The sequence below is a fragment of the Chironomus tepperi genome, unplaced genomic scaffold (assembly GCF_022539635.2).
Source record: "Chironomus tepperi strain 1889 unplaced genomic scaffold, CSIRO-AGI_Ctep_v1 contig_423, whole genome shotgun sequence".
NCBI lineage: Eukaryota > Metazoa > Arthropoda > Insecta > Diptera > Chironomidae > Chironomus > Chironomus tepperi.
The window spans coordinates 470,581-489,932 of record NW_027226545.1 but is presented as its reverse complement, the minus strand read 5'-3'; the positions used below and the strand labels follow the sequence as shown (position 1 = coordinate 489,932).

Genomic DNA, 19,352 nt, shown 5'->3' with positions numbered 1-19,352 from the left:
AGAGATAATATAACAAACATGACACAAAAATAATATTACTAACTTAATGGTAATCGATGTAATTAAAAAAACACGTACATTGAGTTTAGTCATTCAATCAAATAGGAATGTTTGTTCGATTTTTTCAGAAGAGGATTATAGTGTTAAATATTTAATTATTAATGCCCATTGAGGGTGAGGAATGCAATTAATCGATAGTATAAATGGAAAATTTTTATTGTCAAAATTCGAGATTTTGTGGATTGTATTCTTAGGATTTGATGAAATTTTGAGACATATGCAGACTTTGGAATATTTGGAATTAGTCTGAACTGTCAAAAAACGAATTTATGAATATAATTCACAATTTAGTGACCAAAAAATTCAAACTTAATGTGCAAATGTTATCAAAAGAAATTATTTGAAAATTAACGATTAAGAAAATTTTGAAAAGCTTACGTTTTTTTGTAAACGTAAATTTACGTACGTATATTTTACGTAAATGTAATTTTGCAAACGTAAATAATTCGTACGTATTGCTTACGTTTTTAAGCGTACGTATGAGTAACGTATTTTTACGTACGTCTGGCTTACGTTTTTTAACGTACGCAATACTTACGTATTTTTAAGTACGTAGAGCTTACGTTCTTTAACGTACGTATTAATTACGTTTATTTACGTACGTTTTTACGCAAGGAGAACTTACGCTATTTTACGTACGTAAAGCTTACGTTTATTTAACGTACGAAGGATCTAAGTAATAAGATTTTCAATTTTGAGGAATGATGATGATCAAGCTTTATGATCATGCTAGAATCTGCACACTTTTGCCTCAATTCATCAACTCCATACTTCATTAAATCACAATTCACAAAACATCCCAAATTTTGACAAATTCTCAGTCCAAGCAACAAGAAGCGGAATTTTTCGAAAAGTTTAATGCAAAAGCAAGGCATCATTATATTATGCTGCTTAGACTCAACAATAAATTTTAAATCTGTGTTGCAACACCAACAGCAGAAATATTATCACCAGCACCGACAGTCTTTTTAGCTTCCTTGCATACTAAAACAGGAGCTATACAAATTTTAACATCAACAGGATTGGAACCGACATAAATTGTCTCCTTCCAGCATGATGCTCCGGGTTTTGACTTATTTGCTTCAATACGCTTAGGTCTAATGTCTTCAGTCTCATTTGGATCGGCAGTGGTTGCAAATGAACCGTCAAAAATGAGCATTGCACTTTCAGGATTAACATAATATGTCTGACAGACGTGACTATGTGCCATGAGTGAGGATTTTGCTACGGCATTTTTTATTCGCTTCCACTTGCTGTCTTTTACGTTAAGAATCAATTGGAATGCTAATGTGTGGATGTGGATACGCGATAACATCCTTAAATTTGGATCTTTGTCGCGATTTTCAAAGTAATTCTTATTGAGGATTTTGAAGACCGTCCTCATCTCATCCAACGTTGATGCTACTCTAGGATTAGAATCAGCTACAATGCTAACTCGTCCGTATTCTAATACATTCATTAAATTGTTAATTTCTTGCTCGTTACATCCTATAGAGTCTGTATATGGTAAAATGTATTTCGTTATGTCATTAATCAGTTCCAGTTCCACATAACTGGCCATTTCGAAATGAATTAATGTATTTTTGTCAGCTGATGTCATTTGCTCCTTAGCTCTTTCAAGTCGTTGACTTCTTATTGCTGGATCTTTAAATGGATAGCTGTCCATCATATGCAGCCCTGAGACAATAAATAAATTAGGCTTAAATGAATTCACATCCAATAGATCCAGTGACTTTAACATTGGATTATTTTCGTCTGAATGAAGAATGTATCGATTAGCTCGTGGTGCTGTATGTTCGCCAAATACGTCGCCTGTTTTATATTCTAAGATTAAATGAATGTCATCGACGAAATCTTCAGTTGGTTTAAAGTCAACAATGTCTATGCCATTTATGAGATGTGTCTTTTGTTTATCAGACATTGTTGCTGCTAATAATACTTCAGTCTTTTCAAATAACAGTCGAGTTGCCATAATTGGTGCATTCCCTAAAATGTGAATTATCTGTTATTGTCTGTTATCATTCAATCGCTTATTTTCTGCCATAAATCACGTATACAGATAAATAATAAACGGTAAATGGCTTACTTACCACCTAATTCCCATCTACTCGAACTGTGCTTCTTTGCTAGCTGTACTAAATTCAAAAATACTTCCTTATTCGGTGTATATCGCTCTGCGGCAGCTCCTTTATGAAAATAATATAGAAAACTCTTCATAAAGTCCTCAAAATTGTTAATTTCGTCGTCATTTTCATTTCGTTTTTGGAAATCTTTGTATGATTCTGAATAATTCAGAAAGTCAACGGCACGTAATATTAAGTCACTACAGCTTCCATAACCGACCACAATTCTAGGCACTGCCTTTCGTTCAAATTTTTCCAACTTTACTAAATCAGACAAAACTAATGTCACGTCTTGTAATTGTCCGCTCTCGAAATAAGCTTGAAATATGATTGCAAAGAAAGCCACAAATATTGAGAATGTAAAGTACTTGAAAAATGAGCCCATATTGTCGATATTTAATATTAAATTACATTTAAAACACTTTTAATAAAATATTTTTCTGCCAACGAAACAAATTATCTAATGTAAACAAAAGTGCTGAATCAGAGCATTCTTTGGTGTACTTTAGAAAATATTAAAATTATGAATGAAAAGTAGCTTAAAATATTGAATTACAAGGTAAGCAATGAAAATGACTAAAATATCAAGCGTCTACAACTGAATGTGAGTATCAACTATTGTTAATTAATGAATTATTCATCATTTAGAATTTTTGAAGCTGACTAAAGAAAAATTGCTGTATTAAGCATAAATTCAAATTTCAAAAATCCGTTAAGAAAAAATTTGATCTCATTCTAAAGAGAATCAACAGGTGGCTGACGATCATCAATAAAATAAGATAGCGAATGTGAAGGAAATGCGAATGGGAATAAAAATAAATTTCAGCATTTTTTTAATGAGTAAAAATGACATTAAGTCGTTGGCCGAAAAGCATTCTGCATATGACAGCTCTAATTGCTCTTCAATGATAAACACTAAAAATTCTCATTGAAATGAACGTGTGAAAAATTTTAGACTGACATAGACATTAATTTTGGAATATAAAAAGCTCATAGATCTGGAATCTAAGTATTCAATTTCGTGCTCTTCATTAAAAAAGTAGTTAAACTGTAAAGAAAATTAAATTCACTATGAAAGTTCTGATTATCACATCGTTAGTATTATTCGTGATTAGTGCGGCATATTCAGCACAGCCATCTCGACGAAATGACAAGAACAGCAATTTAGCGGTAATGCTTGCTTACAGGCCAAAAAGTGAAATACGAACAAAAGACGATAACAATAAATCTTGGAATTATCGAATTTCGGACGATAAAAATGCATCATCGGCGGAGGTATTGAATAAAAAGCTTATGGATTTGTTGACGAAAGAGAATTTAGCCAAATACTTCAATGATTTTAACGATAAAGAAACAAAAAACAATAAGAGAAGTACCGTATCATCTTGTTCTTCCTCATTTGAGTCAACCGAGTCCATTGACGATGCCAAAATTGTTGAGATAAATAAACAAAAAGAAGATAAAAAGTCATGTTACAAAGACACCTACAGGAATGTTTTGAATGCATTTGAAGAGGCACTTAGGAGTCAAATTCAAGATTATAAAAAATGTGTATGTCAAAAGAAGCACCAAACTACAACAAGTACAACAACAACAACTACAACTAGTACAACAACTGAAGCACCACAAGAATCAGAGGAAGAGCTCAGCGGTTCCAGCGGACGTGCTTTTGATGATAGCCCAATTTTAATAGGAAATGACACTGAAATTGCATCCGCCATCGATCATCCCGAAGACATCATTTGTTTCCATAAACAATATGCATTTATGTTAAAGAAGCTGTTGGATCGAATGCATCCATGTGAACCAACACCACTTGCATCGCCATCAAGTTTAGAGGAATTTAATAATGAGGCAGGCAATAAAAGAAATGAAAGACATAACGTGCAATCAAATGAATCTGAATCTATTGAATTGGATGTATCGAAAATAACACAAAAACCAATAACGAAAGAAAATAATAAATTAAATAGACAGAAAATCGACAGTGAAGATGATTTAAAAGAACTCATTCTGGGAGTTTTAAAAGAGCACTCAAAATTGAAAGAAGAGAAAGTTATGAAGAAAATTACCACAACCACACCAATTACAATAGAAGAATCAGATGAGGATGTTGATAATCATGAGAAATTCATAGAAAAACTGAAGCAGCTCTTTCAAAATATGGAATCAGAAGAAAATTCATTTCCAGTGCGATCGAATAAATTTAACGATGATTCAACGTCTTCAATGTCTTCACGAAAGTCTCCGAAGAAGTCAAATGTTAAGTCAGCGATTTTTGACCAAACCGATGAACTCCGAAAGTATAAACAAAGCAAAACCAGAAAAAATCTCACGAACGAAATTCCGCGTCGATCTACAGTCATTGAAGATTCCGATGAGTCAATCGAAACCTCCTTTAAACTTAAGAATACAAAACTTGAAAAGCAGTATCTTAAGGCTAAAGAATATCTTCGAGACCAAACTAAAACATCATCATCAACCGGTGATGACAAATTGCATAACTCCTACAGAACAGCAGCCAGATCCGAAGATAATGAGAGAAATCATAATTCATATGACGAACATGCAACGAAAGAAACGCCAAAAAAGTCAAAAAATTCCAGCACATTTAATGACGATCGACTTGCCAATGACCTTGCGAAAGCGATATCTGATCTTGCCAGAAAATACATCAAGAGCTAAATTCAATATAAGGCACGGACGTAAATGATTTTTTTTTTCGCATTTTTTATTATTTGCTTCTTTTTGTTTAGTTTTATGTGTCATTTTAAAAATAATAATAAAAAAAATTCTTTTTTAGGTAAAATTTTGCATTCATTTTTTTTACTGTCTGTCTCATTTATCTTTCGGCTTCAGACAAGCCACAAAAACAATTTTTTTCATATTGTAAACCAGCGTAAACGAATAGAAAAACGGACCGTTAAATTTGTACTGTTTTGCACGAATTTGTACGGTTTTTAGCACCAAAAATTTGAATAAAAATTTAACGGTAAAAACACGAAATTTTTTATTGTTAATATCAATTGATATTTACTGAATTAACAATGTATATAGTATAATTTCTGCAAATTATCAACTAATTAACAGTAAAATTTAAAATTTATGTTTTAAATTCAAGAAAAAGTTATATTTTTGTAATACTTTTTAACGATTTTCTAAATTTCAAACATAAGTGCTAAAACGAATTCTTGAATGCTAAAACGAATTCTCGATCCGTTTACGCTGGATTGTAAAATTTACATTTTTTTATATTCTTATATTCTTAAACTAACGTCGATAATTCATGAGCAGTTGTGACGGAAGTATTTCTAAAATTACTCGATTGATCTAACGTCGTCGATGTATTTGGCGATCCGTTATGCAATTGTTGACTTTTCGGTGTCGGCGGTGTTGTTCTTAATCCAAAATATGAATTTGGAGTAACAGCTGCCTGACTTAATAATGATAAGTGCGTATTATTAAGTGTCGTATTAATATGCGCAAGTCCACCACCATTTACATAACTATGATTATTAATTTGATCCAATGTGATATCGCGCGTACTACTATTTGTCATCGGATTATGTATTGTACTTATTGGCGAATTCAATGATAAATTTAATGGTGTTTGTCGTGATACTATTGATGGCTGTATCGTATGATGAATTGAACTATTGTGTTGTGGATTTTGTTGTTGATGCATTTGGAGCATTTGATGCTGTTGTTGTTTAATGCAATTATAAACTGTCGTTTTTTCCTTTTGCCATATAAACACATTGTGTACCATGGCGCCGCCACAAAATAGTATACCCATTCCTATTAGAATACTCGTTACTATCGCCGGCGTTGAATGAAACTGCGTAAAAGTGTAGAGAATTATACCTGAATGGGGAAAGGAATAATAATATGGGCGTTAGAATCCTTGACTATTTTATTACTGCATAGACTTGATATTATTAGAAAGAATCTAGTAATTTACCTGTTAAAAATATAGGAATTGAAATAAAAAAGCCGCCTATAGCACAAACTCTAGATACACTCGATTTCTGAAGATATTTGTTCTCTCTAAATGGGAAAAATGGATGGAAAAAATAAATTAATTTATGTACATACTTCAGCCGGTCATAATTTATAAGCTCATGGATGAATGAACTTCTCTATGACGACACGGATGAACCAAAACATAACACACAATTAATATTAACGAGTAGAAGAAATTGAATGGCTTGTTGTGTGGCAATAAAGTGCATTTACATGTATATTATTAATTTGGTGAGTGGGAGCGTACTTAAATGATGTAAATTTTATAGATTTATTGATTAAGTAGCGCGTAAATTGCAGTTATTAGCTGTTTCGCGACAGATTTAGGATCTCGTCGTGACACATCTGAAATATAACATCACGCAGCTCTAGACAACCTCTCCCACAGTTACTATCTTAGACGTCATTGACAAATTCCTCCCATACCAAACTTTGCATTTTTTGTAGATTGACAACTCGAATGTCTCAATTGAATTTTTGCCGTGTAATTAAATTGAACAAATTGCAAAATATCTTATAGCTAAACTCGTTTCTTTCAAAATATAAATGACAAAGCAAAAATGTTTTTTAATACGACCTCTAATTTGTAATAATTTTTTTATGTCCATTGTGATTGTGGGGTAGTCATATCGATTCTAATTGTAAGCATTAATGTTATATTCATGTGATACTAATGGATATTTCGTTAATTTGACACCAAAAGTAATTTTAATGAGATTCAGTTCGATGGACTTTTTTATAGTAATAGAACATAATTATGTAGGTTTGAGAACCAGAGTTCGCCGGACTTTTAGAGTCTGAAGAATAAACAACATCCTTGCTTTGAAAATTCAATTTTCAAAATATTTAAATTCTGATTCAAAATCCAAAACATTTGAATTCCCAGATCATGTGTCAATATTTCATGTCAAGATCTACATAGTTTGACAAGCCTAATAAAAAAGCCGGTTTTTCATTGTTTGATCACAAAACATTTCAAATGTGACTAAATATTTGATGCTTGTAGAACATAATTAGCTTCATCAACGTGAAAGATAACTTAATTCACCTACTCTGTCCTAGTTTCTAATTATCAGTTAATTATTACGTAAAGTATCATAAAATAATAATAATTTCATGCCAGATGTTTTAAAACAGATCTTTGAAGATGTTTATAGTAATAAAAATTCCAAACTGACTAATTTGATAGACGGTTTAGCATTCTTTTGATTCTAGTAAGCTTCGTGTTCTTTAAAATAATTCCGAACATCACAAAGTGGTCGCTAGGTGACCGCTAAGATTCCGTATAAACGTTAAGACTCGATGTTGACCTAGCAGAACCTGGATGACTGATTTAACTATGTGCTAAAGCCTAATACAATGTCAAAAGAGTATGTAAAATGAACTTTCAAAAGAATTTCTATGAAATTTAATGTAATTTTCAGTTTTGAGTGCGCAAAAATTGAATTTTAGTCAGATTTTCTTGCAAGAAACTAAACATTTTAATGAGATCAGGGCTTAGACATTCAACCTTAAATCGTACAATTTTCTAAAGAGTCTGAGAATTGCTCTCATTTTGGATCTACACACTAAACAATTTCCAAAATGTATTCAAATTTACTTTCAAGTAAAACTTCTTCCCATGCGCTTTTCAGCTGCAAATCATTCTTAATTCAATGCATTTTCGAGTCATAAATGAAACAGGCAGGAGGTCTGCTATTAAAATGACACAGCGAATGAGGAAATAAAACTTTAAATTGTTTTATTTTCAATACAAAAGTCTGTTAATTTTCATAAAAAAATTCCAAAAAAAAGTTTTTCTCATAATTCAAGATTCCACTTGAGTTGTTATAACTTTCAGATTTTTTTAAATTGGAGCTATTTGAAATTCATTAATTTGATATGAAAAAAGGCAAAAAAAAATCATTGCAAGGTTGCACGGCACTTAACTTTCGTGTCATTAAAAAGAGAATTTCAATGTTACACAATTCAATTTTCCATATTCATTATAAATATTCAGGAAATTACAATTTCAAAAGATTTTTCAAATATGGCAATAAGAAATCACAGCACATCGTATTTAATATTTTCAACGGTATAGCCACGTATTATCACAATGTGGCGTACACTATTGGAATATTTAATGAAATGAATTAAGGTACTCGCGAGTTGTTTGTAATACAATATTCATAATCTGATTAACTTATTACACTAAAATCAGACAATTAAATCTTTTTCTAAGAAAATGTTAAGTCTCTACTTGATATTCGTTGTAAATTTAGTAAGTTCATTGATTCTAGAAGCAAGAGTGTAGTTTGGGGTATAAGTAGAGGCACGACAAGCTTATGAAACCAAACTTTATCAAAATGGTCAAAAGGAGAGTTAGCAGGACTCCAAATGGGGCACCACATTTGGTCCGGACTCCTATTGAGGCATCTTCGTTGGTTCTGACTCCAATTGAAGCGTCTTCATTGATCCTGACTTCAATTGAGTCACCTTCATTGGTCCTGATTTCAATTGAGGCACCTTCATTGGTCCGGATCCGAAGTGAGGCATCCTCATTGGTCTTGACTCCAATTGAGGCACCTTCATAGGCCCTGACTCCAATTGAGGCGCCTACATTGGTACAGAATCCAAATGAGACACCTTCATTAGTCCGGACTATAATTGAGGCATCTTTTGAAGCCTTAAAAAAATTAAAATTCGAACATAGTTTCAGATTTCCCATGCGAACCTCTTTAAATCCACGATAATTATGACTCAACAACAAAAATATTTCTATGCTGATAATCAGTCTTAAAATACAGAAATTCTTCATTTTTTCGCGATGAATAAAATGTCAAAAAATCTGAAATCGACATGGTGCCTAACTCTCGGATTACAAGCCATTGCTTAGCTCTACCTTAATGATGCTCAATTTTTTTTATTACTAAACTTTTTTATGGCAAAAATGAAGTAAATCTTAATCAATTTAAAATTGTTATTAGTGTTTTATGGGGAAATGTAGGAAATAAAATCTCATTGAGATTTAATATTTCTGTAATTTTTCTACAAAATGGTTTGTAAATTGATTTTATTGAGTGTGTAGACGATGTTTTTATTGAAATTTTTATGAATACTGAGAAACGTATTTTATATTTTAGAAAATAGGTATTCTTTGTTTGGAATTTTTGGTGATTGGTGAGTCTAAAATGAGCATAGACATTTAACAGTAAAATCAAATTGTCCACTGACAATTTGTGTGATTTGTACGGAAATTAAAAGTTATTATCAGACTTTTTTTAGATTTTCGGCTATGAATTAGTCATTTTCCATAGTTTCAATGGTACTCAACCCGAGAAATCAATCTCTGAGACATGCTATTCTAGATCAGGCTTAATTATCCTTAATCTTTAATACTATGTTACTCGATTAATGCTGTTCATGGCACATTAATTCTGTTTAGTATGCCACTTGGTATAAAGTTTGGGTTCTAATTAGTTTCAAGTTCATTTTCTAACACTATTGACTTCCCGAATAGCTTAGGTCGATCATTTGATCAACAATTTGCCACTAGATTTGAATCGAATTCAGAAAGTCAGTCTTAGGCTCTAACTTGAATTAATTTTGATCAAGTCAGAGTCACGTCGGCTTAGTGTTAAATCTTAGATCAACTCGAACTATTCGGGCAAGAAATACTACTTCATTCTATAGCTTAAAATTGAGATTGTTAATGGCAACTCGACTAAACATCAAGCTTTGCCCTCTACAGATATTAATGTGATCATATTATGAGATCCAACTGTTCAAAATTCCTTATTTTGACTATTTAATTTTAAGGATACTTATTACCATTATTAAACAGGCTTGAATATTCAAGCAAATCCTTAAATTTGCCAGTCATACCAAAAATCTTATGAGCCAATCAAAAAACCAAATTTTTAAAAACATTTTGATTACCAAAAAGCACAGCTAGATCCAAGTGATAAATATTTTATAACTCCTTTATGGTTGAAGACTTCATCATTAATATTTGTGGTGTAAAATCATCTCCGTGTCAGTGTGAAGGAAAGAACTTTAATGTTTTATGTTCATTTTTTGGAAATGGGTCAGAAATTTCTCATTGAAATGTTCATGATGAGATTAATCTCACATTCTTGCCTTTAAGGATGAAAATTCTTCATTCAATCCCGCCGACAAAGAAAATAAAGACATAAAAAAACTGATTCACAGAAATTTCAAAAAAAAGAGTTCTTTAAAGTTTTTGAGAAGGGTTCATCGATAACACGAACCAAAAGCAACGAAAAATGCACTTTATATACCACACACAAACCGTTGGTAAAGGGAGGATCATAAAAGTAAATAATATAGTAACCATGACATACCTTCCGACAGCAGGTGTCGCGCCAACAAGTTTAACAGCAAAAAGGAACTGAATGGCGCACACAAGTAAACAGCACAAATTCAATGATAATGACAGTGCACATAGAGCCAATGTAACATCAAATACTATCGCGTATTCTTCCACAGATGTGCCCAACAAATTCTGTTGAACATTGTGAAAATTTTTTGTACCAGGTGAAATTTTTAATAGAAATATTAACGATAATAGGGCAAGAAGAAGTGAAACTGGAATGAAAATAAGAAATTGTTATGTTTTTGAATGTTGCGGCATGATTGAAAGTAGGATTGCAGCCAGGAACTTCAAGGGGAATTGTGATCAATTTTGGATCAAATTTGTGAAGTTCTTGACTAGTTTCCAGCCTTTAAATCCTTAAAAGCACCTGAATATGCAGCACTTACCTAAACATAACAATCCTAAACTCGTAAGAGCTTCTCGCGCTCCATTACTCTCAGGTTTAATGATCTTTGAAGATGATGTCGATGTTGATGAATTACTTGTATTATTAATATTATTATTAGTGTTACTGCCATAGCTTTTCAGTAAATGCTGTTGACTATTTGTTGAAAATGTCGGTAATGGTGTAAACATACGTGGTGCATGTCCATTTTGTAATGGTTTTGTGTGTGTTTCAGGATAGGAATGTGTCAACAGCGGTGTCTGATGTGTATTTGAGTATGTTTGTAGAAGCGATGGACCTCCATTTGATGTGACATTTGATGCAGTCGTTAATGTTGACACATTTAACGGCTGCTGTGATCGATTAAGATTTACTAGCGGTGGCGGTGGACGCGATCGTGTACTTGATGTTTGTGCGTATGTTGTGGCTGTTGTTGGTGTACCGACAGCCGTTGTTGACGATGGTATTTGGATGTGCTTTAACATTTATTTTCACTTTTATTTCTCACTTAATATTCACCGTAATGTCAAATCTCATTCAATAATTAAATTATGAATTAGTATTAATTAGCATTCTACTGTGAAATGTACAGCTGTACGTGATTTTTCCTTCTTCTTTCATTCAATTTTACAATAACACTTTTTAACACTCAATTTTCATTTCTCATTATATTTATTTTAAGCACCAACCATGTGTTGAACATTTACTATGCTTGATTTGTTATAGTTAGTGTTGTTTGTCTGCTGGACCTTATGCTAAGTGCTGTCCTAGTCGTGTAGTTTGATTGAATTATTCCCGCCAAAACCTAATTTGCATTGACAATTCTCAAACTTTTGTTTATTAAGCCACTATTTAGATTCTCCGAAATTCCTCACATATGCCTCATAAAAATTTCTCAATAAATTCATCAAACTTGTCACTAATCATCACTAGTATCCCTCATATTTTTGTTTTCACATGCTGTAGCAATTTATATCCATTTCAACATAATTTTCAATTTATATTTTAATGATTCATCAATGGATGTAGATGCCGAGAATACTTAACATACCATTTTATTGTTCACTGAACTTATTTACGTTTTCCTATTATGTTTTGCACACATTTAGCACCTTGCCTTAATGCTCATTTTATAATTAAATGTGATATCAATTCAGTGCATCTACAGTTCATTCAAAATATTTCTTCGAATGAAAGGATGTCCGCTTAAATAATTATTAAATTCCTGTAATAAATTCCACACAGTGCCTTTTGCCTATTGATGATTAAAACCGGTATTTCGGGTTTCTCGTTATTTTTTATTTTTTTTTTTTCTTATGCCATCCACAACAAATCAACTCTTTTCTTCTCTCTTTCTTATATTTTCACTGCGTCGTCCAGAACCTTTTGAGCATAACACAACAAATATTTTCGTCGATTGAACGTTTTGAACAGAGAAAAAAACAGTTAAACAGCAGCCGCAGCACCAACATAAGAAGGTATTTTGCTTGACTTTTTTTTTTATATATTTTGGAAATTTCTTCTTCGTTTTCTTAATGAAATTCACATTCGTGGCTGAAAAGATCTTAGTGGATCAAAATATGCGTAAGAATTAATTTATGCAATTTCCAATTTTTTTTTTCAGAAGAAGGCACACATCACATAGGTGTATGAATATGTATATAAAATGTGATCTTCTTTAAGCTATACGTAGTTCCCGTTAAGAAATTTCTTTATGCTTAACTTTAGCGTCTTGAAAAAAAAAAATTTTTTTTCCCATTCAGAGTCGCTTAAATATTAACGATACACACAATTGAGTGTGGGAACGTGTGAGTCTCTTATTTTCTTACTTTCAATTCATATTCTGTATTTTTTTTTGCTTAAGTTAATTACACTTGAGAACTGTATGTACATATCCAATTTCACTCCTATGTTGGCTCTATACACTCACTTTATGTACATTGTACATTGATTTATTCTGTAACAATTGCAAACATTCTTATTATTTTTTCCCTCACATTCATTAAAAGTCCTTTACAACTTGCAGCGCCGTATTTTTATTGTATTGTTATAGTTTATCAGCGGTAAAAAGAGGTCGTGTACGATGTCTAGAATGAAAATTTATTTCAATTTCAATTTCAGGTTTCTTTTATTTTATTGTCGATTGAAGGAGCACAGAAATCATCTTAGCAAAATTGCTTCTTCTTTTGCTCATATCTCTTTCACATTATTCTTTTCTTATTATTATTTTCAAACATTTAAATATACACAATAAAGTTAAACGCAAAAAATAATTTTTGTTACTCTGTTGCTTTATAAAGTTGTTAATTCAAAGACGCGAGACCAAGCACTGAAAGTCGTTATGGCAAGCGAAAAAAAAAAACGGACAAAAGCGTGCGAAGGAAGGAGAGAAAAATGAGTTTTGTATGAGAGAATGAGCGCGCGCTGAGAAACATTTGAGAAGCTTTGGCTTGTTTATGCTGGCTTTGTAAATTACTTTTTGGTTTGGCTTGTGCTGGGCATTTTGTCTTGTGTCAAGTGATCGAAAATGAAGATGTTGAAAGTAATTTTTTGGAGGGATTTTTAAAACAATTTGAGTTTGGTTGTTGATCATCCTGACTGATCTTCTGATTTTGACCAATTTTTATGCCAACATATGCGATTTTTGATGTTAAACCGTACATTTATTATCGATAAAATTCAGCATTCTGTTCATTTTATCTCTGCTTTGTTGCCAAAGTCGACGAATTCTCAACTATGCATACTTAAATGGCCCAAAATGCATTGATTTTGTATTTGGATGCAATTAGTGTAGCTGTGATTTGCACAAACCGAGTAACATGACTAGAACAGTGAAAAATTGCCAAATTATGACTAGATTTTCTCTTCCCGAGTGAACGATCACGTTTTTATGCTGTTTAAATAAATACCACAAATCGGTTAAATAATCTGAAATCCGAGCCCAGCCCTGCATGACTCTGACTTCAAATACGGCACCATTCCTGAATCACACCTGCCTGGTTATGAATTTTGAATCGAATAATCTACTTGTGTTCATCAAGATAATGTTATTGATCAGTTTTAAGCAGTGTTAGCAGAACTCTTTAGTGGAGGTGCTTCTATTGGAGACCGGACTCTAGTAGTCCAGACTCCCAAAGTCCTGTCAATTCTGGCCATATTGTGTAATTGTAAAATTTGCAATTATTTGTATCATAGCTCGAGGTCGACTCGTATTTTAGGTGAAAAAGTCGAACCTCAGATTTGTAGTTGTTTGCACAAAATTCAAAAGCGCTTCTTAAATTTCACCTGCTATAAAATTCATTTCTTACCCAATTTAAGTAATTCATCCACAAACTTAATAAATATTCTGAAATTTTTCTCACCGTAAATATTCATAATAATGAGAAGTAACATAAAGGAGGCAAAACGTTGTAAGAGAGAAATGAGACAGAAATACAAAAATGTTTTATTCTCTGAGAAACTTTAAATCTTTAAATCCTCAAAAAAGAATTTCTGAAGCATTAAAAGTCATAATTTATGAATGAATCATGAAACGATTTTTTAATACAAATACCTGAAATTTAATTGTGGATGGAATTTAAATTGAATTAAGAGTCTGAACTCACGTCATAATAACATTAAAGATGTAAACATGATTGTTCTCATCAGATTGCACCTTTTCGTTACAACAACAAGAAAATTACGAAGAGAATCTCGTTGGCCGTCACATTTAACTTTTGAGTGCAAAAAGGTGCGACATTTTAAATGCAATCGAGTTTTGAGCAATTCTTTTCCTGCTTTCAAAAATAGCATTTTTTTGATGACCAATTTAAGGATTGTTGTTTTTAAGAATTGAACATAAATAGGAATTTTTCTACCACTTTTCGTTCCACTTCACTTGTGCTTCTAAGAAGTCCAATTTTCAAGTGCCCTTTTGTATTTTGAATTCTTATTGGGATGATTGTTGTGGAATTCAATTGGAATTTTAGTCATTTGAATAATTTCTAATAAGAATTCACGAATTTTTCTGTGCCTTCACATACATTACCAACTCTGGCTGACTTAACACAGCAATTAAAATAATATATCAAAAACAGCATCAGATCAAAATTTTATGATCGAAGGACCTTGAGCGAATATGAATATCAGTTCTATTTTTAACTGACATATTCTCAAATTGTTTGCATGAATGGCATTTGATATATTTTCTTGTAAGTGAAATCTTGTACAAATTTATTGTTCAAGTTTCTTGTTCAAGCATTTTGAATGATTTAGAAGTATAAATTTTTAAGAAACGTTAGACAAAATATGGAATGTAAATAGTTCAAATGGTTTTAGTTTTGAGTATTCTAAGCCGTCTGTTCTCATTTATGAAGAATTTTGTTTTCCAGCCATGGTTCAGATACAGCAACGTAAAAAACAGAAGAAGCATAATCGTCCTCGTGATGACTTTTTAAACTAAACACTTTGATATGATTCCAATAAACGCCTATTTATTTGGGTGCTTTATCACGGGTTATCTTCATTTGCTAGTCCATTGAACACTTGGTGCTTTAAGTAGAAAATTGAATGTCTGCTCAAAAAAGTGAGCACATGTTACATGTGTAACATGTTATATAGTTCTATATGTATATCGATACTCTGCCTATTTTTGGATGACATTTTTACAAAAAGCAAAAACATTATCACAGGAAACGACTTTATGAATGATCTAAACACTCTGTCAAACTTGACTCTGGCCCTGACTATGGCAAATTATATTTGTGGAAGGTGCACATTTGATTCGAAAATTTTGGAGTGTATAATACTGAGGGTTTGCATTAGAAAATTCTAAAATTCTTATAAGTTTGTTCATATAAAAATTCAAAATTGCAGTTTTAAAGTCAACACAACTTTAAGTTTAATGAACTTTGAGCCTTAAGTGGAAATTGACAAGCGGTAGCCAGCGACAAAGAGCTGCTAACTTCAGGCGCCGACTGAGGGAAGCTATGGATCACAATTGATCTGTACAGCCAGCGAAGTAAGAAGTAAGTAAGAATTTCTGAGCCTCTACACAAAAAAAAAGCATTATTGATAACATTTGTTATACGTCCAGTATCAAAGTACACAAAAATAGCTTGCTTTATTTCCATTTACTTGTATTACATCACATAATGATAATTTCTAATAAGCCACAAAATCACATAACAATTTGAAAAGTTGAAAATAATCGTAAATTCCTTTCATTTTCCCACTTGTGCAAAATTTCTCTTCATATTCAATTTTCAAGGACAAAACTACACAATAATGATGATAATGGCATAAAAAATAAAATTTTCTCCCTCAAAAAAGCAGCAACAGTAAAAAAAAATCTTGCATGATGACACACATTCATTAAATTTTAAAACTGTCGTTATTATGGTATGGTCAGTTATGACAAGCAAAAATAAGTAACGACAAAAGGATTATAATGGAGGAAAAAGTAAATGGATGTGAAAAAAAAGGGGTAAAAAAAATATTTTTTGGTCCATTTAAATCAAGATGAGTATTTTTCTGTGAGAGAGTCTGTTGCTGAACGGATGAATGTCCATTTAAATAAATCTTGATTTTCCAGACGTTAGATGAAGTAAAGAGTAAGAAAAAAAAATAACGAATATTTTCAGAAGAGATGAAAGGTCAATAACGTTCCGGTATATGAAGATTATGGACGATGATAATCATAAAGATGATGATGAGAGGGTAAAAAGAGGTTTTTCAACGTGAATGTGGAAAAATTATGAGAAAAATTGAGGTGTGTTATAAAATTGTTACTTTTTGTGAGTTGATAAGCTGAAGCTGTTATGTAAATTTTTGTGGTCATTAGGAACTTTAATAATGTTGGGAAGAAATGATGATCGGAATGCTGTATAACGTTTTATGTAATTTTGAGGTTGACCATCTGTTTTTGGGGAAGAATTAGATGGATTTGAAATTAATTTGGTAATAAATTGGGCAAATTTTGGACAATTGTGCATTTTTAATTAGTTTTAAGGATCTTAAGAGGGCGAACAACAATCTTATGAGAGGATATTGTTAATAGTGGCATTTTGTATTGGCAATATGCAAGTGTTATTTAGTGATAAAGTCAGTTGTAGTCACCACCAATCACAATTAACCTGAATTGTCAATAACCAGGCTGAGAAACTCCGCGGTAAGACTGCGGTATCCATATAAATACCGCAAAATACCGCCTAATACCGCGATATTTCATAAAAATACCGCCGATACCGCCTAGTTTCTCAGCCTGTATCAATGAAAAATTCAAATTTTATCAAAAATGAGTAGTAATTTTGGTCATTTATGACATTAAGGATGAGCAGACGGAAGTCAGCGATAGAACCAGCTTTATCCAGCGTCTATTTAGGGTCATAGATCACAATTGAGCTATACAGCAACCGAATTAAGCAAATAAAGCAAGTATGTCTCAAAGTAATACAGAAAAGACCTCTAATCTTCAAATGTACGTCAACAAACTCAAATAAGTATTTTAAAACAACAACACAGCCTCAATGAGTCATTGCACTTAATCAATCACACTCACGTTTTATTCATAGATCAAGCATATATTTTCGGTAAGTCCCTCTTATCATTAGAAAAAGTTTATCGCGCTATCAACAAAGTGCAAAAAATATTTTACGATTTATTGATAAAGTATATAACGAAATTTATATGACATAAGACCGTTATCATAAATTTTTGTTACTCTTTTTTTTAACGAAATTGATAACGATTAAATTGAATAAAAAATATGACATTTTTTGATTAATTCATAGTCTAGGAGTAAACATCGTTGAAGGAACAACAAGTTAGCTTTTGTCGTTGCAAAATTTGCATTTGGCAGAGATTTAGAATTGCTCAGTGTTCTATAGTTACTCGAATAGTTAAGCAAGCAATTGTTGATTTATTCATATCACCGGATATCACAGGAACTTGACAAATTTCCCTAAAATAGTGCATAACTTTGTTAATCATCAAATATTTAAAATAACTTAAGTTATTCTATAAAATAATAAGAAATCATGAGTCAATACCCAGCTCAAGGACCACCACCAATAACAACTCAACCACAATGTAAGTAAATCACAATCGGCACCTTAAAACAATGCTTATTAAGCCTATAAAGCGATAAATCAATGCAATAATGCCGCTTTTTCTTTTATCAACCATAATATTAATAAATGTTTCAAATTTCAGCAATAACAGTAATAAATGCACCAGTCATACTCGGACCTGGCCCACAGGCAATGACTTGCCCCGTTTGTCATGCTCAAATTATGACAGATGTCTCAGATAAAGCAATTCCTAAGACTCACGGTTTTGCAATTCTTATTTGCTGTCTTGGAGGAGTTCTAGGTTGTTGCCTGTTTCCATACTGCATTAGTAGTTGTCAAGGACAAGAACACGCTTGTCCAAATTGCAGACATACCCTTGGATTCTATAAGTGATAAGGAAAAAAAAAAGTATTTTTGTTTACTTACTGTTATCTTATTTAAGTCATAAAAAGTGATAAAAAGGAATTTATTATTAAATAATTTTACTGCGAAAAAATTAGGGAGAACGTGCGCTAGGAATGGAAATTAATCTCTGCTTGGAACTTGATTTTGTCAGATTGCAGATAGAGATTGAGATTAAGATTGTGGTGTAATCAACTTTTTAAAAGAAATTAGACACACGTGTAGATAAATGAGAATATTGCGAATGATACACCTTGAATAGCATGAGTTGGTTAATTGATTCTAAATCCGTCAACATGTTAAAGTCACGTAGACCTAGTGTCTTCAAGTCTACGGAGTGTGATTTTGACATAGTCTACTGCCTCCAACCGGCCAGTGTGGGACTCTGTCATTGTCTACTGCCTCAAACCGGCCAATGTGCGATTCTGGCATGACCTAAGGTCTTCAACTGGCCGGAGCGCGACTCTGACATGGTTTAGTGTCCTCAAACGGTCAGAGCGTGACTCTGGCATGGTCAAGAATCACCAACCGGCCAGTGTGTTACTCTGGCATGACCTGTTGCCTCCTATCAGCCGAAACGTGACTCAGGCATGTTATGTGTCTCTAACCGGCCGGAGCATGACTTACACATGGTCTAGTATCCCCAACCGGCCAGAGCGTGACTCTGACATGGTACCGAATTGTGGATTCAAACAAAATCCAACTTCAAGTCAGAGTCACATCGGTCTGGTCATTTTATGTCAATTAACCGATTTGTGCTATTTTAGTCCGTGGAATTAAATTTGATAGGATATACTTATTTAAAACAAAATTTAAAATCTTGAATAAAATTGTAAATTTATTTCTCAAGAATTCCAAAAATACATCAAACCATCCAATTAACTATCCAGCATACCATCCAGAATACATCATTAATTCACTAAAAACATAAACAT

At 32.4% G+C, this 19,352-nt stretch overlaps 4 protein-coding genes across 4 annotated transcripts; 2 read left to right on the top strand and 2 right to left on the bottom strand.

The window, feature by feature from the left end:
* Positions 1-3: 3 nt before the first annotated feature.
* Positions 4-2,642, bottom strand: LOC139097477 (ADP-dependent glucokinase). Its single transcript, XM_070649347.1, has 2 exons — positions 2,151-2,642; positions 4-2,046 (listed from the first exon to the last, which is right to left on the bottom strand). Exons 1-2 carry the CDS (start codon positions 2,566-2,568, stop codon positions 971-973), a joined length of 1,494 nt encoding a protein of 497 aa, XP_070505448.1. The 5' UTR covers positions 2,569-2,642; the 3' UTR covers positions 4-970.
* Positions 2,643-3,254: 612 nt separating this feature from the next.
* LOC139097493 (uncharacterized) lies at positions 3,255-4,868 on the top strand. The gene has a single exon (XM_070649362.1). The coding sequence runs from the start codon at positions 3,255-3,257 to the stop codon at positions 4,866-4,868; it is 1,614 nt and encodes a 537-aa protein (XP_070505463.1).
* Positions 4,869-5,412: 544 nt separating this feature from the next.
* Positions 5,413-13,281, bottom strand: LOC139097495 (mucin-3B). The gene is made up of 4 exons (XM_070649364.1): positions 10,968-13,281; positions 10,550-10,793; positions 6,145-6,230; positions 5,413-6,047 (listed from the first exon to the last, which is right to left on the bottom strand). Exons 1-4 carry the CDS (start codon positions 11,449-11,451, stop codon positions 5,449-5,451), a joined length of 1,413 nt encoding a protein of 470 aa, XP_070505465.1. The 5' UTR covers positions 11,452-13,281; the 3' UTR covers positions 5,413-5,448.
* A 4,701-nt stretch (positions 13,282-17,982) lies between these two features.
* On the top strand, positions 17,983-18,408 carry LOC139097491 (lipopolysaccharide-induced tumor necrosis factor-alpha factor homolog). Its single transcript, XM_070649361.1, has 2 exons — positions 17,983-18,034; positions 18,158-18,408. Exons 1-2 carry the CDS (start codon positions 17,983-17,985, stop codon positions 18,406-18,408), a joined length of 303 nt encoding a protein of 100 aa, XP_070505462.1.
* The last annotated feature ends 944 nt before the right edge of the window (positions 18,409-19,352 follow it).